Raw genomic sequence first — 24,272 nt, 5'->3', positions numbered from 1 at the left:
TTAAAATTAATAATCATACTCTCTTCATTATAGGCATCAGGCACAATCGCTCTTTGGCATGACTTGATGTTAAAGCAGAGTTAGAATGGCTGCTAGGTCATTCAGGACAGAATCCATGGATATGAAACTAGGAAGGAAATTTTTTCCAGGTCTTTATTCTTTTTTCTAGATGTGATAGGTCTGCAAACCTAACTGATACTTGTAAGGGCCGTGTCTAGAATTGTAGTTGAGAGACTCATTGACCAAACTTTTTGGATAAATACCAGTCCAGATAGGTCTTTGAGGTAATGGTGGATGGTCTTTGTGCATCCTATAAAGGTGCCGTAAGGGTATATTTCAGAAACCTGCTCTCATTTCTCTTTCATCTTCTACAATTTGTGCTGTCTCATGCTCCCTACATTGCCTGGGTATTATGTTTGTTCTCCAGGTTTCTTGGGTGTATTACTTCCATTATTCTCCTTCTTCTCAATTTCTGCCTCAGTGTAGGATTATGTAGAGAAACCCTTAAGTGCTGTGTGAGTACTGTGGTGTTAGAAACACTTTGTTATCTATTCTCAAATGTGTTTCCTGTGGTAACTCAGACTGGTTTGGACACAAGGCAGGTTGGAAATCTCATGGATGGACCAGAGGAAAGGAAATGAAGTTAAGGCGAACAGCTAGGGCAGAGACAGTGAGAAAGAAGGGTTATGACTGTACAGTTGAACAAAGCCAAGAATGACATGCAGATATGGTAGTATGATTTGTGGCCTGAGCAGTAGAGAGCAAGAGCTTTCTCTCTCTCTCTCTCTCAATTATCAGAGCTCCTTTTCTTCCTTAATGATATAACACTGAATTTTTTTTATTTGATACTTTATTTTGAAATAATTTCATATTATGGAGAATTCCAATTACCATGAAAACAACTCCTAGATCACTTTTATCCAGGTTCCCCAACTGTTAATATTTGAGAGCAAATCTATAGACCTTGTGCCTCATCACCCTAAACATTGTGGTGTGTGCATTTCACAAAAACAAAACAAAACAAAACAAAACAAAAAAACATGGAAACTCTTTTACATCGTCACCAGTTAGTCCTCCAACTCAGGAATTGATGCACTTTTACCATCCAATCTACAAAGCCCATTCAGATTTTACCAGCTGTCTGAACAAGTGTCTGTTTTTCTGTCCTGAACCAGAATCTAAGTCAGGGATATATGTTGCATGTAGTTGTCATATCTATCCAATTTCCTCTACTCCAGAACATTTCCTTCGTCTTTCCCTGCCTTTCAAGTCCTTGCTTGAAGCATCCAGTCCTTTCCTTCTATAGATTGACTCTGAGCCTGGGTCTGTCCAGTGTCTCTTCATGACTAAATTCAGGTCCTACATTCTTGGTCAAAATGCTATAGCAAAGATAGCCAGCTATTCATAGTTGGTCACATTAGGAGGTGCGTGACCTGTCCCTCCACTGGTCAGGCTGGTGTTTGCCAGGTTTCTCCACCTTAGGTTTGACATTTTCCTCTAGTAATTAATTAGAATTTTGTGGAGAAGTATTCTGAGATTATACCAATATCATGTTCCTCCAATATCATGTTCATCTAACATCAAATCATCAACCTTGACCTTCATGGATGTTGCCTTAATCAGGTGCCTCTCTGATATTTGCCAACCACACATCCATGTGGTTGTGTTCATTATTGTTAAGGTATTATATTTTTAGGCCATCTGAAGAAACAGTTGGTTGTGTATATATACATAGATATGTTTATACATGTTCACACACCTACAGATATATAAATGCATAAATGTCCATGCATTCTACTTTACATGTACACATTTGCTTAACATTTCTTTGTCTGCATGTGTATAAACAGAATGTCTACAAAAACCATTGTGTTTATATCAATACTTTTAATCCTGAATCTCAGAGTTCTTTCTTTTTTTAAAGATTTTATTTATTTATTCATGAGAGACACAGAGAGAGAGAAAGAGAGAGAGAGAGAGAGAGAGAGAGAGACACGGGCAGAGGGAGAAGCAGGCCCCATGCAGGGAGCCCGACATGGGACTCGATCCCAGGTCTCCAGGATCAGGCCCTGGACTGAAGGCGGTGCCAAACCGCTGAGCCACCAGGGCTGCTCTTGAATCTCTCAGAGTTCTTTCTAGCAACCCACCTTTCCATGTTCAGAAGTACTCTTCTCCCCCATTGAGAAACCTGACTCTCATTGTCCTCTTATATATTAGATTAGATTTTATATACTTATTTCCTGAATCAGTGTACTATAACCTATAGTGTGACTGATTTCCCAATTATACTGTCTGCATACCACACACATCCCAACATCTTCAGTTTTGAGGTGCTGTCAGAGAAGACACTGATGTGAGGCACCTCCCTACCAACCTTGGTAACCATGTATTGGTCTCTGACAGGCATGTTGTGAGGACCTTCATGCACCTTCCCCTTCATCCCATGAGCACACTATGTTCTCAGGTGCTATGGCCTCCTTAGTTTTTCACGAAGTACATGCCTGCATGGAGGAAAGACTCCCTTCCCAGTCTCCCTCAGAAGTTAAAGACTTGTGATTTGGTTATGGCCACTGGTAATCAGTTTGACCATGAAGTGGAAGTGGTATGTTGAGGGACTGTGAAGGTTCTGGAATTAGTGAACAGAAGATAAAATTTCTAAAACCCATATGGTGAATCCTAATCAATTTATAATTATCTACATACATTTTCTTAGTTGACATGTTTGTAATGTGTAATGGAATTTGACAAAGTAACCGACATTGATTCCAGTTTAATTCCGGTATTTAATTGTGTGATGGACATAACTGTTGTATGTCCCACCTGGAAAGATAAGGTTTTTGACAAAGATTATTAACAGTGTTGTAATGCTGTATCTTTTATTTTTTATTTTAACTTGCAGGGAATTACTAGTGCAATTTAGTACTAGGGAAGATTTTGCTTGTTAGGTCAAACCATGGACATGCTAAAGAAAAGACGATGGATACATTTGATTTATAAATTCAGTTTCAAATGTTCAGAAAAACTTAAATTCATAAATGACACCAATTGCTGAGGGGGATTTTAGTGTATCTAACTTGAGTTGTTTGGACTTTAATCAATAACCACCCTCCCTTGAAAGTGAATGTTAAAATTCTGAATTTATAAGTAGAATGGTATGAATTTCAAGTTGAACTCCAAGGCTTATGGAAAAAATCGTATTTTTTAAAATGTGCCACTTTATTAAACTAAATATTTAATTTAAAACCATAAGTGGGCTCTTCTTTGCAGCAAAGAATCCCTAAACTCTCCCAAACACATTAACACAGGTAACATTCTTCTGTTGCAGTGCCTATAACCAAAGATCTACAGTGGACAAGATTGCAGTGCTGGCACAGACTGAAAGCCAGGCTGGTGGCCAAAGCTGATTTCTGGTGACACCTTTAGCAGATGAGCTACTGCCCTGGGCAGCAATATAACATTTACATCCCCCTCATGGTCAGGTTGGAAGGTGTAATAGAAAAAGCATTGGCTGGAAATCATACCCCTCAACATGTCACTTGTTGCCTTTTGAACTCGTGTTTTCAACTATGAACTGGGGGCAATAATTTCGAAATTGTGGGTTTATTGGGAGGCTTAGAGATATCGACAGAAAGTACCCAGTACATTGTCCCTTAACAGGGGCTCAAACAGCAGTGGCATTTATTGGAGGAAGATGTGAAGGCTCGTGGGTTGTTGGAAAAGTGTTTGGAGCCAAATCAAAGGATGTAAGACAAAAAGCCCATAGTAGTTTACATTCATTAGTCATCTGCTTTGTTGCCAGGCATTGGGCAAAGTCTGTATGTCAATCACATCCTTGGGTTCTCCCAGTAACCTGTGAAATATTTATGTAGGGTTTGGAGGGTAACTGAGTTAATTGCTGTTTGCATCATGGGGAACTTATAAGAAGAATCCTTAATTCACAAAAAGTTCAGCATTCCAAGATAAAATGTCATCTGTGTAAAACAGCTTGACTGCTTCCTCCTCTGTCTCTCCCCCTCCTCTACCTCTCTTTTCTTCTGTCCTTCAATTTCTTTGTTATCTGTCAGTCTCTTCATTTTCCACTGTCAGCGTATCTGTCACCTCTGTGACTCTCCTTCATATTTTTTTCTCATGGCCAGGCTACTGGTAGTTTGTTAAAAGAAATGCACGGAGGGCTTGGGTGGTTCAGCTGGTTAAGGGCCCAACTCTTGGTTTCGACTCAGGTCCTGATCTCCTTGGTCTTGAGTTCAAGCCCCTCCTTGGGCTCCATGCTCAGCAGGGAGTTGGCTTGAGATTCTCTCTCTCTGCCCTTCACCCCCACTCTTCATTTTGCAGGTGAAAAAATAGAGGTTTAGAGAGGTTGGTTTTTAAACTTCTGCATAGCTATGTAAAATCGTTGAATTTAGATCCAGGAGCCCTGATGCTCTTCAGTGGAGTCCAGACACTTCTGTGTTCTTATGTCATCAACATTCCTATATGTTGTAACCATGCCACAGAGAAGGCAGGGCCGGTTTTGCCTTTGACTTTACAGAATTACCCCCTGATGTTTGCAGTCCATCAGATTGTTGTCTTTTTTTAACATGCATAATAAAAGTCTTGAGGGTATACTCTAATGGAGGGGGCTATGTTTTATTACAAGATGATCAGGTATAGTAAGTCACAGAAACATTTGGTTGTGTAGACAGTAAAAGAAATTGTCCTCAAAGCTGTTAATTCTTGTGAGCTACCAGATGGGCATTGCTCAAAACAGGAGATTTCTCTTGTTAATGCTGCTATTGGGCCATTATCCTTTTTCCATTGTATTTTATTTCATTTTATTTTATTTTATTTTATTTTATTTTATTTTATTTTATTTTATTTTTTTAGTCAGATTATTTTTTTAAATTTTTATTATTATTTTTATTTATTTATGATAGTCACACATAGAGAGAGGGGGGTGGGGCAGAGACATAGGCAGAGGAAGAAGCAGGCTCCATGCACCGGGAGCCTGACGTGGGATTCGATCCCGGGTCTCCAGGATCGTGCCCTGGGCCAAAGGCAGGCGCCAAACCGCTGTGCCACCCAGGGATCCCTTTTTTCCATTTTAATTGGCAGCTGGTTGCCGTAGAGGTCATCCTCAGGTCCAACGTGGAAGTGGGTCGTTTGCCTTCTGTCTCACCACTGTCATCTCTCTCGACTCCTAAGCTCTTTGACTCCCCCAAACTTGAGTGGCTGAAAGTGATGGATGGTTATGCTCAGCTGGCAGGGGTAGAGCTTCAGCCCTGGCTGGATCTGGCTCTGGAGTTTACATGGTGTCACCTGAGACAAGGGATTGATTTCGAGTTTCAGTGTCCTGATCTCTTGGAATAGTATCTTGTGCAGAGGGCTAATGGAAAGACTATGAGATGTGGTGTATAAAGTCCTTTCAACAGTTTTGGGGACAAAGTCAGTTGTTGTAGTGTTGAATGTTGTAATGTCTTTAAAACACGTAACAACAACCCCAACCACCATGGTTACAGTCTTAATAGCCAGAAGGACACTAGAGTTAGATAGCCACATAGCCCAATGCCGATGTACAAAACGCCAGCCATGCTTGGCATCTAGCTTCCTTCCCAGCTCGGTTTCCCTCCCCTGCAGGCTGCCACAGGGCTGGAGCGGGCCTAGCATCTGTGTTGGGGGAAGGAGGCATGTGCTGATACAAGCCTCAGCCTGCCAGTGAGACCTGAAGTTGAGCAGCTCCAGATGGAGTCAAGTGCTGCCTTCTCTGCCAGGAAACATGGTGGGTAGCCAGGGCCATTTGTGCCAGCCAACAGCCATGGATATATCAAAGGGGAGACAGGCAAAAAGTAAGAAACCATGGAGACCTAGGAACTAAACAAACTATACAAACATAAATAAAAACATGGTGCCTGTTTGTGGCAGGTGAATGCTTTCTGGGATCCAAAGATAGTCGTTTTACTTACAAAAGCAATAGTGCATCTGGGATGTAAACAGGGCAGTGCTAAATGTCTGTTGAGTTTGGGCTGCTCTTGAAGGCCTCTGATCCCTTTTATTTGATATGATCTCTTCAGTTCTTACCAACCATGAGCACGTTTTATTAGTTGTGTCTGAATGATTGGAAAACATACAAGACATAGGTATCTTAATGTGTTCTTAACACTTGTAAAAGTCGAGTAGATTTATTATCATGAAAATTATTTTGCTCAGTGGATAGCATATTCATCATTATGATCATCACACGCTATGAACTTGATGTTTAGAGGTAAGTGTAATTATGAGCCAGGATAAGGAAGGATACTATGAGTAAGTTTAAGCCAGGCACTGTATTAAATACTTTACATAACTTGCAGTTGTTTTTCTTCGTTTAATACTCATACAGCAACTCTGTGAGGTAAGTGCTAATTTTACCAGCTTTAATTCAAAGATGAGAAAATTGAGGCTCTCTTCTCTGGTCCAGGTCACTCAGCTGGCAAGTAAGGGGCAAAGTCTGAGTTCTGATCCAAAACTTTCTGACCCATGGCTCATGAACTTATCCACTGCAGTCTAATAATCTCCAGTGTGTTGCCTTCTTTAAGCGGGACTTAAGGGGGATAGTACATTTATGGACGCGGAAGGAGATGATTTAACAATTCTGCATGTATGTCTTAGAATGTAGGTGCTGGAGGGCACCTCCAGAAGGCACCGCACCACCTTATGTCCCTCTGGAACCAGGGGACTTGAGGCACAGTGAGTTTTCCTGGGTCTCAGAGAAATGAATCTTCCTGTCACTTGTGTGGACCAGATGCAGCTAATTCTGGCAGGCAGAGATTATATGTGGCCCCAAGGCCCAAGGGATACTGACATTGGCTTTGACCAGAGCAGTAGCTGCAGAATGAGAAGCAGCAGTATTTTGCCCTGCCCTCCATTGTGAGTCACTCCTCCCATGAAATGAAATGGTGGCAAGGCCAGTACAGCAGAATGGCAGTGTTCTGTGTGTAACTCTGGCACCGATACAATCTGGTGCATAATAAGTGCATTTTCAAAATAGCTGTTACTTTCTCTTACTTCTAGAAATAATGCATGTTCCCTCTACCAGATTTATAATCCAAAAGAAGGAAAAATTAACATTAATCCTACCCCCATCTAACAGAGTTAATACTTTATTTCATTCCTCATTTATCCTCTGTATAGATTATGTGTGTACACATGAACATATATTTAAACTTACATATTTTGGGTTAGAACAAGCTTCCTCCTCAGCCCTGGTCCAACCCAGCAGTAATATTGGTACTGTTCTTACCAGGTCAAATAAACATATATTTTATTTAAATCTGCTAGTAGTTTTTCTCTGATTATAAGTGTTATAAGTAGTCATTATAAGAAGGGCAGGTATAAAGAAAGAAGTAAAAACCATTTGAACCTTTATGCCGTATAGATAACCAGATAACTGCTGTTTATTTGGGCCTTATATCATTTAGACTTTAGGCATTTATATCTGCATTTTCTCAAGTTTGGGAAAGGATAATGTACTCTAGTTCGTGACACAGATATGTTTTGGATTTTATCCTCTAAATACTTTCTGGTGGTTTTCTTTCAAAAACCCTTCAGGCTTATCAAAAGTCTAGAGTCCCACGACATTAAACTTTAGGCAAATGACAGTGACATTGGCAGTACAGAAAAGCTTTGGGTTAGAGATCATCGTCTTCATTGCTCTGTCACTTAAGTACGAACCAAGGCTCTAAGCATCACCCTGGCTTTTCAGGAGGGTGCAAGTATCCCCAGGAGAATTCATTTCTCCTTTCAAAATGGAATAGCCACATCAAGATAACAGTACAGGCTAGTGCAGGGAAATAGCTTAGTGCCAGCTATTATGGATAGTTTTCTCTGAGCTTACAAAGCATTGCTGCTGTAAAAATTCATGTAATAATTAGTTATTTTCAAAAAGTTATATATGCTCATCATTTTTTAAAAATCCCCTTTGAAATCATTACTTTGCATATCACTGACTCTGACTTAGGAACATTTTGGGCGAGGTTCTGATTTGGAGATGGTGGTAGGGGGAGGTGATTCCTTTTTTCCACACCTTTGGCAAGTCACAGATCTAATGGAGAGGTAAGTGAGAAAGCAAATGTAGTGAGATGTGAACAGTTGTCGAATCCAAGTGTTGAGTATGTGGATGTTTACTTGTTGGTGTTAAACTTCTTTATGTGTTTGGAAATCATTATAATAAAATGTTGGGAGACAAACCCAGTAATGAGGCTCTGGTTGAGGGGGTTAAGGCACTGTCTCTAGAATTATCTTTCTGGCTTAAAAATTCTGACTCTGCTTCTTGCTAGCTTTGTGACTCCATATAACTCAACCTCAGCTGGGTTATTTGTTAAATGTAGATAATGAATATACACTTAGCACAAACCTCATTCCATAGAAAAGTCCTAACGAACACTATGGTTGTGAGTTCACAGAGCAAAGGGAATGAAGAGGATAAATGAGTGACCATATATATGCTGAGGACCCACTGTGTGCTTGGCACTTTTCCATCTTTCCATTCTTTTCAGGGGAATGAGGTGATCTCATTCTGCATCGTGCTGTGTGTGCTCTTCAGCAGAGACTTCCATACAAGAGAAGGTGTGAGGAGTATGATTAGCAAAACTGAGAGTGGCTTCATTAAGTTTGACAGAACCACTCCCTGGCACCATTGATCGTCCTTGGCCTAGCATCTCCTTTGAACTAGAAGGCCCTTCAGAGAAGAAGTGGCATCTGCTTTGTTAGACTTTGTAGCATTCCTAAGTCAATGTTAATTTTGTTCATCATAAAACTTACTCCCTTGGTGTAAGGCTAGGCTCTTTCCTATTTGGGGCTTTTCCTGTTTTTGGTTTATGGACCTGTGTCCTGGGAGATTCCTCTCAGGCTCTCCCTCCCTCCCTGCAGTCAAACCATGTTTATGTATTATGACACCTGTACCATCCTCATGCTGGGAGGCCAGGAGAAAGGGTCAGGAACCTGGAAAAAGCTGCAGCTTGGTTTAAAGACATCAGCAGTGGGGGCTGGAAGGAGGATATTTCAGGTAATTCTGTGGGTATGCTGTTTACTTCTGGATGTCTGATACCATGTTTCTGGAAACTGAGGTGGAAAACAGAGTAAAAAACTATGGTGTTGAGGGTAAGTGTGGGATATAGAACAAATATTGGCTACATTTTGAAAGGAGAATGAGCTGTCAGTAGGTAGGAGGAGTAGACTTAGATGTTAGTTTTCCAGCTGCAACAATGAAATGTGAATTTTCAGAGTAAATATCTTATAATGATTGAGATTTCAGAGGGTATCTCATATTGGACTGCTTGATTGGTCAAGTGTGAAACAGGACTCAATTTTTCTCTGCCCACACCAATACCATTGGAGAACTACTTTAAAGCTGCCAGAATTTTCTTTGAATTTTACCAGATGTGGATGCTAGACCTTGGGCATTTTTTTCTGTGTTGTTGTGAGTGTTGTTATTCCAAAGTCAACTCAAAAAAATTCTATTATTTTTCCCAGGAAGTCAAATGCATAGCAGCTCATGAATTCCTTAATTTCCTATTTGTAACACTTGGCCTGGTTCCCTCTAGTATGAATTCTTGCTCAAACCAGGCATTTTTTTTCTTTTAAGATGCAGGAAGTCCTAGCAAAGAAGACTATTCTAGCTTGAATGCTTCAGAGATAATCAGAAAAATTGTTGTGAAGACAGCCCAAGAAAGTAGATCTAGGTTTGTGGTTTGTGAGGTCAGGTCTAGAGAAAAGGTTGATATATCAAGCACTGCAATTCCCAGGTGCATAAGTGCACTTATGCATAAGTGCATAAGTCCTTATTTAAGAGTAGTTTTTCCTTTTTTTTTTTTTTTTTTTTTTAAGATTTTACTTATTTGAGAGCGAGAAAGAGAGCACAAAAGCAGGGGGTATGGGCAGAGGGAGAAGCAGGCTCTCCACTGAACCAAGAGCCTGATGCAGCACTTGATCCCAGGACCCTGAGAGATCATGACCTGAGCTGAAGGCAGATCCTTAACCATCTGAGCCACCTAGGCACCCCTTGAGAGTAGCTCTAAGGTGGAGGTGATAGGAGGTGGAATTTGAAGTCCATGCTGATCTGTTTGGCTGTTGAATGGACCTGTTGAAAATAAAGTCAGTGATCTCAGATATAGTCGAATGTGCACTTGAGTGACTTGGATGTATTTACAAGGATTAGAGGGACAAAAGGAGGAGGGAAGGGAACCAAAGAGAGTGGTCTTAGAGAGAAAAGGAAACAGTAAGTATTTCTCAGGTCTTCATAACCCTCGAAAGTCAGCCAAATATAAACTCTTCCCAGCTTATGGAAGCTGCAAAGTTTCACCCTCCAGGATGCAATCTAAAGTCTTCTTTGTGTTTAACATTCAAGCAATAGAGATTTCAGACACAATGAATGGATCAGGACAGGCAATGAAAGAGCAGGACACTGCAATTTAAAACTCAATACAATTTGAAAGCAACATAACAAATGATGCTGGACCTCTGTAGGTTACATGGACAAGGGGTTCTGAGATCTTTCATCTCTCTTAAGGTAAGTCATTCCTAGCCTCTGTTGAACTCTAGTGTGTCATACACCACTTAATATGGAAAATAAAAACCTGGGTTTCTTTTTATGGCAACATCACCAAGCCGTTGTTTGGAATTCTGTGTCTCTGGCATTTGGAATTGTAGGAGATTTCAAATCTGAAAGTTGTGTTTATTTGCAGGTTGGGAGGGGTGGAAATATCCTTTATTATTGCTGCTGTTAAAACCGTGGCAGTTTGAATCTCACTGACCCCTTGGGGGCTTTCACAGGGGCTCTGTTTGAGAATTAGCTTACCTGCTATGTTTTTATTTTTTATTTTTTTAAGACCATCCTGATAAAATTATGGGAGATCTTAAAAGCGCTTAGGGCAAAAGTAACTAAATTTAACAAAGGCCATAAGTGTGTTTTCCTATTTATTTTCTATTCTTAAATATAGGTAAATGAACTTTAATGTGGAGAGGTTTTCTGAGGATCTGAAATAACAAATGTGAGTGATTTGCAGTGCTGAATCTTGACATGCTTTACTGGTTTATTCCAGGTGATGCTCTCATGATTTCTAATTTAAATAGATAACTAAGGAGCCAAGCAAATACATATGGAAAAGCAAAGTAGCCCTTCTCAATTGCTGACCCATTCATGTCTTTACTCCCCAGCCCTGTCTAATTGGAAAACCCATCTCTTCCTTGCAATGTCACTCAACCCTCCTTTATGGCTAGCTTAGCTCGGCCCTGCCTAGCTTAACCATGTCCCCTTTTCTCTGAGCTGTGTTCTTAACAATTATTACTATCCTAATATTTTTCAGGAATTATTTGTTTCTCTCTCTTTTCTTCAAGAGGTTTTAAGTTTTTGAAAGCAGGGACCCTGATTTTTTTAATCTTTGTATTTCCACAGAGTTTGTGCTCAGTACATATTTGAAAAGGGCAGCACATTTTCCTGCCACTCTGTTTTCTTGCATGACACTTTCGGAGGTCCTGTTGTTAGATGTTGAGCCTTGTTTCCTGAAGATGTCTTTTGGAGGCCTCTGCAAATATAGGCAATCTCTGACCCACATGATAAAGTTATAAAGGCTGATACAGAAGGGAACATTGGAATATTCAAGACTAACCACTATGAATAACTGCCTATGTTTGTGTCACATTTTAAACTCTTATTTTTTATTTGATTTTAGGACAACATGTGATAATTGGGACCAAAAAATGTAAATCAATACTGAAAGGATATAATGTACCACCCATAATACCACTCCTTAGCCCCTTAAGGTAACTTTATAATAGTTTAGTTAGTGTTCATTTAGACTTCATTATGACTGCATAACTAGTCACAGATGTATTTGTTTTTTTAAATATTGATCATTAAGATTTATTCAGAGCATATAGGTATGTAGATATATCCCCATATTCACACATAAAGATATATTAGTCATCATTAATGGATATACAGTATTGTATTAATTCCTTATATGGTTGTATAAAATTTTTTTCTCAAACCCCATATGTCCAGTGCTGATGGATTATCAATGTTTGATAACATTGTTATCAAATGTTTCACTATTTTAATTATATTTCAGTGAAAAATCCTTATTTTGTTGTTGATGTTCATAGAAGTGGGACTGCTCTACCAACAGGTTTTCTGTGAGGACTGGGTAGGTGGACCTCCTAATTGTCTGAAGACATTCTAGGTGCTTCTTAACTGTTGTGACTTTCCCAGCAGCATGGGTCAGGTAGGTATTCAGTCCTATTTCTTGATTTGCAATTCGCTCAGAGGTCTGTGAGAAGGATTTTGAGTGCATTCCGTGGCTGGGAAATCAGACAGATGGGCCTGTCTGGAGAAAGGATCTCTAGGGAGCAGAGTTGGATAGAGAGTGAGGGGCTCTGTGAGACGATCTCTGTGAATGAGAAAAGGAGGTGACCTGGTAGCTTTGAGGGCACAGAGGTCCTAGGGTTAGAGTGTGGCAGTGACTAACTGTGCCATTGTCCCCTGGAGCGTGTGTGCATTTGGAATAGAGATTGTCCTGTAAAGGGAAAAGCTGTGTCACTAGGGACTCAACTACTCTACTTGAGCACTCATGAGAAACTGAGGGATCTTCCTTGGTTGTGACAAGGGAGAAGCCTAGAGGAACCTGGTGGTAGTGTGACCATGGCTGGCAGAATGATAGCAAATAGCTGAGTGGAGTCCAGACAGTAGCATATGGCACCTCTCACCAAATGGAGGGCCACATAGAGAAATTGAGGTACCAAGACAAAATAGGGAAAAGACAAGGTTTCCAATCAAGAAAGTGGGAGATCTCACAATACTAGTAATATTTCTGTGAAAGAGAAAGAAACATCTTTAAATATGGGTATAGCCAAGCAATGTGTATATAACATTTTAAATTTCATAGTCATTCCTGTTGCTATAGAAAATAAAACCTTCATTTTGTTATATCAATTTATATTTGTATCAGTTCTGGATGTTGCCATCTTTCCCCTTCTCTTGTTCATCACTGGTTAAGATCCATAAGAGGTCTGTTTTGTCTCTATTCAAAGATAGCTTCTGGTTGTCTGCTTGCTGCCACAGGAGGGGATTCTTAGCCCAGGATGGATTCTTAAGCCACACCCAAGAAGTTTAGAGATGTTAATTCTGCCCCTGCAACACTTGTGGACTCTGCCTTCAAGATGGCTTGTTACTACCATGTGTGGTAATTTCTACGGTGTAGACTTGGTTAAGCTGGAACTACATTTCCCAGAATCCCCTTCCATGTGTAAATTTGAGTTAGAGTTGGCTAAATGAGGAGTTTGCACAGAATTTGGAATGCAGCCATTTCTCTGTGATGTACAGATGGACAAATACAGAGATGCTGGCAAGGGGGTCCCACTTGTGCTTGTTCTTCTCTGCCCTGTGTCCAGCTAGCTAGTCTCCCATCTGCTAACCCTACTGATTAACATGGACCCAGACCTGTCATGAGTCCCATATTCACCTATCCTGGATGTCCTGCTTTCTCTTGATTGGTGACTTCTGTGATCCTCTCACCCCCTTTTTCTGACCTTCCGTTTCTAAGCATCTCCACTAGTTGTGTCAGCTTTAGTTCCTATGATAAATCCCTTATCAATAACTCATAGTGGTTTTGCTTCCCTAATTGAATTCTGATTGAAGACATCTTTGCTTTGAAAATATGAAAGAAAATTATTTTTTATAGCTAGTTTCCCTTTATCCTTTCCCTTTAAATATGCTACAAAATACTGTGGAAATGCTATGGTGTTCATAAATGCTTTTCATCTTCCATGACTATTTCCAGGATCTGTTGGGAGTCACAGATGTTACACAGATACTTTTTTATCAATGTATATCATAAATCTGTCCTATAATCTGTATAGAACACAGTAGAGATTTCTTCTGGAAATTCTTTTTCTGAAGAAACTTTCTTTTTTTCTAAAAAGTTCTCATTTTTTTCAAGTGGTTTCATTTGTAGAAGATCTGTTTCATGTCCTATGGTTGCAATCTTACAGTATTAGAAGTCCTTTGATAAGATACAGCTGCTTTAAGTAAGATCATATGGGTGTTTTTGCCATCAGTGTTAGGAGGTTCTGTCCTTAAGCTTTTTTATAGAAATATTTTTTCTAGCGGTGCCTGGGTGGCTGAGTCAGTTGAACATTTGACTCTTGATTTTGGTTCAGGTCATGATTTCTGGGTCCTGGGATGGAGCCCCATGTCAGCTCTGCACGCAGTGCAGTCTGCTTGAGGATTCTTTCTCTCCTTCTCCCTCTGCCCCTCCCCACACTTTCTCTCTCTAAAATAAATAAATAAAACCTTAAAAAAAGAAATATATATTTTAATAGGCAAATTGTAAGATTGTTTTATCAGTCTTAAACTATAGAAAGAGTAAGATATTACAACTGAATTGAGCCTTTCTGAGGTAATTTTTGTCTAGCTTTAAAAATTTTTTCACCAATGAATTCTGTATTAATGGTTATGAAAGCAATTAATAACATTAGTGACACGATCAGAAGAGTAGGCTAGTTTTTCATTATAGATTTTAATGGGAGCTATAATGTAGTAATACATATACAGTATTTCTTATGTATGGCAATATGGAAAAACAATGATTTACCAAACTTTAATTTAGGAATTTTTATAGGAACTAAAATTAAAAGTGTTCCCTTGAAAGCAAAAGCATGTTTTCTTATGATGATGTTATTACGTACTTTATAATCAATAAACTACTCCAAGTGGTGTTATCATGCCCCTACATTCTTCAGATGAAGTAATTACCTTATAAAATGTGGAATTAATTGACTAGTATATTTGATAGGAACTTTAGGATTTAAAACTTATATAAAAGCTTTATCAGTAAAGGAGTTCTTAATGTAAAATAATGTCTCCTGGGGCACCTGGTTGGCTCAGTTGATTATGCACCTGACTCTTGACTTCATCTCAGGTCATAATCTCAGGGTCATCAGATTGAGCCCCCCATGGCTCAATTTGGGTGAGCCTGGGTGTGATGGGTGTGAGCCTGCTTAATATTCTGTCTCTCCCTCAGCACCCCCGCCCTGTGCATGCTCACGCTCTCTCTCTCTCAAAAAAAAAAAAAAAAAAAAAAAAACACTAAAATAATCTCTCCCTGAACAACTTACGTTCTGTATCACAAAACTCTTGTCCTTGAGATGGCCCTAGTTCCATCTTTTACTTTAAAAATGACTGTTTCAGGCATATGCAGTTTAAATCTTTGATGAGTAACAATCTGATGGGGAGCTAAATTATCTCTAATCCTAATTCAATCAAGGGATGTTACCAATGATGAAATAGTTTATTCTGATGTCTTACGTATTTGAAATTCTCTTTTCTAGTGTTGGGCAAGCCCATGTCAGACATATATAAAGTTGAAGTAATTGTTGTAGCCTCAGGGATGCCACAGAGCACATAGGAAGAGTTATTGGAATATTATCTAATTCCCAGTGACCTCATTACAACTTGAGGGAATAGGACTCCATCAACAGGAGATATTTGAAGATAGGTAATTCTCCAATTTTAAGTTTGGGTTCTGGGATCATCATGAAATCACAGAAATGAACTCATTTTCTTTGGGAAATTGGCACTTAGGCCTCTAATTTGTCACCCTGTAATTGTATGTCCTTTATAAAGGTTCCTCTTTCTGTAATATCTTAGACTTTTCTCCTGCCTCACACTCCTCCTCCTTCTTACCTTCTAGTGATAGATCAACCTGAAATACATTGTAACTTTCTCAATTAAGAATCCTCTCAAACCTCATGAAAGGTGATCTCCATGCTGGAAATGACGCCATGCAATTGTGCTGAAAACTGGATATTCCAATTTTGCTCTGGTTGGTGAACCATGGAATTCATAGTTCCCCCCAACAACTCCAATGTTATTGACTCAAAATAGATGATTACCTTCATAATCTTGATGTATACAATGATACATTTGTATTTAGAAAACTGTTATATTTTTAAAGAGAGCAGTGTTGAATCACTAAACTGTTTTAAAAAGATAGTTGAAAATAACATTCTTATTGATACTCATGAAAAACATTTCAGACATTTACTAGGTCCTTTTGCATTACAATTCTGAGCTGTTTCTTGTAAGCATTATTTTGCATAAATAGATTTTCAGAATGCTGTCCCTGAAAAGCACAGGGAACCAGTTTTACAAAGCTTGCCTGATTAAAAACGTTTCTTATTTATTCTCTTTAGGTTATGCTTTCCTTAGTGAATTTAATTTTTTTCTTTTAGATTTGATAACGCTTCCAAGAATGTTTATTATCCAGCCTGGGACTATTGGGGAACTATAAAAATTTATATAAAACTGTTATTGGGGATCCCTGGGTGGCGTAGCGGTTTGGCGCCTGCCTTTGGCCCAGGGCGCGATCCTGGAGACGCGGGATCAAATCCCACGTCGGGGTCCCTGCATGGAGTCTGCTTCTCCCTCTGCCTGTGTCTCTGCCTCTCTCTCTCTCTCTCTCTGTGACTATCATGAATAAATAAATAAAATATTAAAAAAAAACTGTTATTGTAATTAGAATGACACTTGTGGTAAGGAATGAGAGGAAAACATTTGAGAAAGCATTATTTTAATGTGGCTAATAGAGAACAAGACCATGGCATGGGGTTTTTTAGGCTTCCTATATGGCTACAGATGTTATTCTCATAAGTGATATGGTAGAGAATCTTACATATTTATAAGCTTATCAAATATGTCACAGTCCTTCTTATCGTAAAATATTTACACATTAAAGAAACTGATTCCCATCTAACCAAGTGGAATCCTTGCCATGATCACTATGGATTAACAGAAATTCACCAGAAAGGAAAAAAACTGAAGTGAATGTATTGTATGTTTAGGCTGCTGCATATAAGAATAGTTGTTAAGGGCAAAGAAGTTGGAGTTAATACTTACCTGGGTTTTTAACAACTAGAAGTCCAGTAATATGGTTATCAGTATATAAGTGGCAATATGGGGAATCCCTGGGTGGCTCAGTGGTTTGGTGTCTGCCTTCGGCCTAGGGTATGATCCTGGAGTCCCGGGATCAAGTCCCACGTCGGGCTCCCTGCAGGAGCCTACTTCTCCCTCTGCCTGTGCCTGTGCCTGCTTCTCTCTCTCTCTCTCTCTCTCTCTCTCTCTCTGTCTCTCATGAATAAATGAATAAAATCTTTAAAAAATATATAAGTGGTAATATATTTCCATGCAATACATGTTTTTTTTTTTTTTCCTCCATCTCTTTTTTTAGCTTGTTATCCTAAAGTATGGTTAAATCATCTTATATTAGATAAAAATTGGATTTCGTGTCTGGGATATTCTTTTATAATTTTGTTTGGGGATAGGGAGGTGATGTGAAAAACAAACAGAAAAACCCAGAAACTTTTGTATTTGGAGAAGTCAGATTTTTAAATAAAATGGAAACAGTGACATTGTGTGAAATCAACTTGATTAATATTGAATGAAAAGGGATCCCTGGGTGGCGCAGCGGTTTAGCGCCTGCCTTTGGCCCAGGGTGCGATCCCGGAGACCCGGGATCGAATCCCACGTCGGGCTCCCGGTGCATGGAGCCTGCTTCTCCCTCTGCCTGTGTCTCTGCCTCTCTCTCTCTCTCTCTCTCTGTGTGACTATCATAAATAAGTAAAAATTAAAAAAATAAAAAAAATAAAAAAAAAAAATATTGAATGAAAAGACTAGATACTGTTCAATAGGACTTGCCCACTTAATTTTTAGCTCTTTGAGTAAATAACTGAATTAAATTACTTCATGTGAGTTACAGTGACGATGAGAAAAACTTGATTTTCTTTGGTGTATTGACATACTACACTGATTTAGCGCTTATGATTTAACAAGAAGAGATGATTTTAGTGAACTTATTTTTAGCCTGAGGTTAAGTGGCAGGAGATGTACATAGATTGGGCAGTCTTTTTTTTTTTTAATTATTTTTTATTCATGAGAGACACAGAGAGAAAGAGAGGCAGAGACGCAGGCAGAGGGAGAAGCAGGCTCATGCAGGGATCCTGACATGAGACTCGATCCCAGGTCTCCAGGATCAGGCCCTGTGCTGAAGGCAGCCCTAAACCGCTGAGCCACCTGGGCTACGCTGGACAGTCTTTTCCTTTGTCTTTTGCTACTTGTCTCAATTTGGCTGCATAGAACCCAAGCGGTTGTTTGGTCTACCAGTTTGGTGGCATGGAGTCTTTTGACAAGTGGTCAAATGGTGACACATGTAATTGATAGCACTTCATTGAGGCTACAGCTGCTTCTCTATCTTGATGGTTCATGCCTAAGGCTGATTTAATTTAGCCTATGCAGTGCCAATTAACAATGCCCAATTAGGTATTCTGTTTGGCTTTCAAGTTTAGCTGCTGGAAAGCTCGTAGAGAAAAGCATCTCTTTCTTCTGGATGACAAGCATATGAAAATTGATAATAGCAATCGAATGCTGGTTATCCTTTTTAAGGAATTTGAAGTGATCACAATTAAAAATCTGAGTAGACAGCAAGAAGTATTTTTCCACTTATGTCTTCAGAAAAGAAATAGGAAATTTTTTCCTATATGCCATTTTTTGGGTTAACTGCTGAAAATAATTAGTGATGATAGCTATCATACTTTGACTTCTTTGTAATGTGCCTGGCATAGGGATAAGCATTTTACCTACCATGTCTCATTTATTCTTCACATCATCCTAACACTGTAGATTACTTCATTATAACCATTTTACAGACAGGCATATCACTCTTAGCTTTCTGAGCCTCTTTCTTTTCCTCTCTACAAAGAAAGTGATAGGCAGAGTTGGAGATTTTAGGTCTGTTTGACTACAGAGTCCTTGCTCTTACTGCTATCCTCACATACAATAGCCTAATGATGAAATAAATTTGTTCTGCATGACTTCTTTCTGGTGTGATTCTGATAATAAATTGTCATCATATCTTGTTTTTTACCTAGTTCTATGTGAGCCAGTTTATCAAAAGACATGCGTTTGACTGATGTTATGATGGTTCATATCTCTGGCAGCAACAAGTGTCGGAGGTCGTCCAAGGCAGCAAAGGAGCTGTTTGCTGCTGAGAGAAGGTGAAACCTGGTTTCCTGAGTGTATGCAAATATAGGAGAAAGAAGGACCAACCAATAAGAAAATGAGCCCTAATAATCTGACTATATCAGCTAGAGTGACTGTCTTACCCAATGCTGTCATAATGTCAAATCTTTCTGTAGCTCCCATGATAAAACCATCTGTGGCTCCTTCTCTTCAAACTTTTGCCTGCTTGCCTTGAGTCACAAGAACAGTGATAGAAATAGCTGAAATAGCCAACACTTACAGAGCCCTCACCTTACATGAATGGTGGCAGACACCAGCAAAGTTATTATTATTAACATTATTGTTTACTCATATCTGCCCAAGTGGAAATAATCCTTTGGATTCTTTACAATACAGAAAGCTGCTTTACAAGTTCAGAAAGCTGAACTAACTGATTGTGACAGTCATTTTTCATCAATCATAGGAGTTTTCAGGCTCTTGGGGTAAATTATGCACATGTATGACTTAATTGTCAAAAAAGTCCTCATCATATTTTCTCAATTGAGTAAACTGAGTATCAGAGACATTAAGTAACTTGACTGGTGTCAACAGCGGGGTAAGGGATGAAGGCCTGATTGAAACCCACTCTGCAGATTCTAAACCTGGTGTGTTAAATCAGAAAACTGTTAAAGCCTCATAGAAGATTGACTTAGTTTTCTGAATTTAGACAAAGATGAAGGACCAACAGAGGATGCCAGTTGTGGCCTGAAGAAGTGTACTATTTGGTGTATGAAATCTGTTTTATTTGAGGGCTTTTGTTTTTTGTTTTTCTCCTATTATTCTTTTGGTGGTTGCATGGCAGAGGGACAGAGGGGGACAGCAGCTCTCCTGTTTGCTGAAGGCCTCATTTCCATCACTGGGCTTCTTCACACATGCAACTTTTGAGCCAGGCCCAATAAGATATTTGAGTTTATGACTCAGGTCTCAAAGGTCAAAAGCAGACACTTCTCCCATTTCCTTGAGTGTGTCGAGAAATGAAAATTCCACCACCACTTTCCCCTAGGACATTTTGTTACCCTGCCAACATTTCAGAAATATTGCTTGCTTTCAGTTTTAATCCATTTCCTCCTCCTTATCCAGTCCTATCAATATCTAGAGCAACCACTCAGAAATATGTTGGTTTCTAAGAATACAGTTATTAACCACTCCCTTTGCATCTTGTCCTAAACCTTTCCCCCATGTACTCTAGCCTTCCCTTTGACATCTCTGGTGGCTGATAGGTAGTTAGCTCCTCTGACTAGTGGATTGGTGCCTCTGCCACATGAGAGTATTATTACACAGTAAAATTAATACCTCCAGCCCAGGTTTATTTAGCATCTTTTGACACTCAAAAGAGCAAGAGAACACATGCCTTGCTTTCTCTTGGAATGGTTGAGTATTAGATTAAACTGGCAAGGGATATTTTAATATCCTCGATAAAGACTTCGTTTTTAGGTGCACTGATGTTTTTTTGAAGTTCTTTATGCCTTTATTTTCAAAGTTAGTTTAAGAGAGCTTTTACCACTTTTGGAAAGCATGTGTATTTCCACATTGCTTGTTGCTTAAAAAAAAAAAAAAATTAAACTCCACTACCAGCTCTGGGTTTTCTTTTTCAGATGCAAAAGAATTTGTTTTAAAAGCCCAGATCTTAGCTGGAGGAAGAGGAAAAGGTGTCTTCAGTAGCGGTTTGAAAGGAGGCGTTCATTTAACAAAAGAGTAAGTCTGGAGATTTTAATTCTGTGTCTTTGGGCTAAGCAGTTATGGCAGATCTTGCTCATGATTGAAGGGAGCACGAGAAAGATGGTAGGAATGTGGTGGGAACAGGAGGTAGCAAATAAAGAAAGTGAATTACAAGTAGAGGACACTACAGTGCCCTAGTGTTCTTTCTCTCATAAGTGGATCTTTCTTCCTTAATAATTGGTGAAAACCCAACACTTCTTCTGTCACAATCAGTGATTCATCGCAAATGTTGAGAATGATAACACAAATGTTGCCTCCATATTGTCACTTCCCTATTCTAGAACCTGCAGTGGCTCCCCAACACCAATGGTTTCAGTTGTCCCTCCTGTCTAATAATCTGAGCCTTCCTGTATAGGGGCCCAGCACTACTCACTTTCCTCTCCTTTCCTGTTACAAACCTTCATTATTAACTTTGAATCTTACCCTCCTATGCTCTTAGTGGCCAATACTTCTCACACTGCCCAAGTCAGGTCTTTGTTATTTATTTCTTATCTAAATCTGTTATGAATTTCAGCAGTGTGACTATAACTTATTTTGGTGAGAGGATAGCAGAGGGAAGCAAAAATTTCCTCCCCTTCCCTCGGCTCACCTCCCTTTCCCTCTGCCCCCTCCTCTCCTCTCCCCTCCCTCCCTCCCTCCCTCCCTCCCCTCCTTCCCTTCCTCGGTGAGCCTCTGGTACAGTGCTAGGCACCTAATGTGTGAACAGAAAGGCCTGTGGGCTCTGTGAGGGTGGAGCTGGACCCTGTGCAGTGTGGACATGAGGACATAGTATGCACTCTGCTTTAAAATAATTTTCAGCATAGACATTGATTTTTTTTCTTCTCTCTCAGCCCTCAAGTTGTAGGACAGCTGGCTAAACAGATGATTGGATATAATCTAACAACAAAACAAACTCCAAAAGAAGGTGTGAAAGTTAACAAGGTAATACAAATGCTTTGGGTCATTTTCTGTGTATGTGTTAGAAAGAAGAGAAAATCATATTGCAGTTTTGACAATCTGATGAAGTAATACACTTTGGTGATATGCTATTTTGTTTTTTAAACCTCATATAATCTGTTTAGGTTGTGGTATTCTTTAAGGAGAAGTAAAAAGGGGTCTTTAATAGTACTAGTGTTTATTATCATTAGTGTCTAGAAAAAATGGGTACAGGTGAGTGATGGAATCAACAGCTTTCCCTTTCAGAACACTGGCATGTGCTGTTTAAAGCTGGAAAGGGCTTTGTACAATAGCTCTTATTACTCAGGGTGGGACAGTCTCTGCTCCTCCACAACCACATCTTCATCCTGTGTATCAGAATTACCTGCTATGATTGTTTTTCTAAGTGTCCCTTTCCCCTACTTTGAGATTAATACCATTATTATCACTGCAAGTATTGTGTCTTAGCAATCTTTTTGGGGTTCTCGTGTCCAAAGGGTGTACATTATGCACATACACACACACGCAGAACCCAAACCCCCAAGTAAAGTGGCCTGCCTTAGTCATAAAATTTTATGTGGTGGAGCCGAGGCCAGACCTAACTGCTCCCATCAATCTGTCCATCTTTGCTGTGCCCTTTTCATGCACAGAAGCACCACAACTGGCTACCTGATTTGCAGGACCCAGTACAAAAACAAAAGCAGGAGCCCTTGTTCAAATTTCGAGTCAGCTATAGCGAAACATTACACCAAGAGACCAAGACAGGGACCTTTGTGAGTGTTGGCCCCTATGTGATTACAAGGTCACACACTCTGGCCCTGTCAGGCATAGATGGTTAGAAGGCTCCGTCATAACGGTGAATGGAGGCCCAGCATTTTGGGGAGCGTCTGTCTGCTTGGTTGACACAGCATTCTAGATCATGGTCCTCACCCATGTGCCGTGCTTGGCGCGGGGGAGACCTGAGGTAGTATTCTGTGTTTTTTATTTTTCACAGTGGGTTGTGTGGAAAATTTTTGACATGACCAAAAAAAAAAAAAAAAAAAAAAAAAGGAATTGCCAGTTGGTTCTTAGTATACCATGACAGGGGCTGTCTTGGGTCTATCTTGATCTGGAAGAAGGAGATTGGAAATACTGGTGGTCATTAGTTCCCTCCTTCTGAGGGACATCTATAAAGCTTTTATAGATGTCAAGATAGCACACTGACAAAACTGGTTATGCTGGTTTGTCTTTCCCAGGGCTTCTGTGATATAAGAACTGTTTAAAACGCAAAAGTATTTTGTTTTGACTTTTGTTTGGCCCAACACAGTGCTTTTATTTGCCTTTTAAATCTGGTTATGAGCCTTTACCTGTGTTAACTTCTTCAAAATTTGTCTGCAGAGGACATGATTAGTACTTTTGTTTGTAGGAATTTGTTGTTTTATATGGCTCCATGAGTTTTTAGATTAGAGTTTGTGATACTTTTTTAAAGCATATAAAAATACCTACAGCAGATTCACGCTGTATGGTAATGCATAAAATTAGTTTGTAGATAGGTTTCTGAAAAGCTGGAGATAAGTGCATGCTTGTACATTGAGTCATTGCCAGGAAACGACTAGAATGATTTAAGTAACGTGTTGTTGTTGTTTTTTTTTTTTTTCTGATTGTAAAAGTGATTCACACTTGTAAAAAAATTCCAATCTGAGAGAAATATACAAATTAGAAAGTAAAAGTTCCTTGGCTTCTCACCCCCCTGAAAGAATGCCATATATCGTTTCAGTCCTTTTTCTGTGTAAAATTTATGTCACCACATTCCTATAACAATACCATTTTATGTGACTTTAAGGAACATGCTTTTTTTAACTTACGAAATCTTGGACAGCAGTCAGAACTCCTCCCTTTATAGAATAGAAACTTTAGTTTTCTAAGTTCTTTTGAGAAGTGGCTTAAACTCATACATACATTTGTACACATTGGATATTTTTTTCTAAGTCTGTGCCAATGCATTTCTGGTGTATTCCCTAGAATAATAATAGGGTAGATGAGACTATGCTACTCATCATGTTCTTCACGAATCAATACCAGCCAAGGTTACTGCCCTACAACGAGAGAAATTCAGAAATCAAGTATACTTTTAATCTTATCTAATCATGGTCCTGTTACAAATAGTTTGTACACTGGTACTCATCTACAGATTACAGTTTCAGTGGCATGATATTAAAGACAAAAACAAACCAACCAACCAGGTTCAGTGGTCCAGTAGTTCCCAAAAGCTTTCCACCCTGAAAGACTCCACAAAAAGATAGTATTGATGATATTGTTTGTGTCAGTCACAGATGAAGTCACAGTTTTGAAATATATCAGCTGAGGTCCTCATGGGATGAAGGTTCTTGGAATCCATTTAGACTCTCTCTACAACGATGCTTAAAATATTCTGACATCCTGGGCTATATGGAGGGCATGGTAATGTCAAAAAAACTGATCTTGAAATAAAATATCTTGAATTATCCATTGATAATCATCATTTTCCTGGGAATGTTTTCTTAAAGAGTGATACGTTATTTCTACCAAACAGAAGCCATTTGAGATAGCAGCTGGT

General features: G+C 39.3%; 1 protein-coding gene across 1 annotated transcript in view; it reads left to right on the top strand.

Moving 5' to 3' along the window:
- SUCLG2 (succinate-CoA ligase GDP-forming subunit beta) overlaps positions 1–24,272 on the top strand; it is a 258,901-nt gene that overhangs the window by 106,245 nt on the left and 128,384 nt on the right. Inside the window, exons 3-4 of the mRNA XM_041764426.1 lie at positions 20,659–20,758; positions 21,613–21,703. Coding sequence (XP_041620360.1) covers positions 20,659–20,758; positions 21,613–21,703 — 191 coding nt within the window. The remainder of the gene's footprint in view (positions 1–20,658; positions 20,759–21,612; positions 21,704–24,272) is intronic.

Source organism: Vulpes lagopus, chromosome 7 (assembly GCF_018345385.1).
Source record: "Vulpes lagopus strain Blue_001 chromosome 7, ASM1834538v1, whole genome shotgun sequence".
NCBI lineage: Eukaryota > Metazoa > Chordata > Mammalia > Carnivora > Canidae > Vulpes > Vulpes lagopus.
Note: the sequence above shows the minus strand (reverse complement) of the source record. Positions and strands in the feature narration are given on the sequence as shown.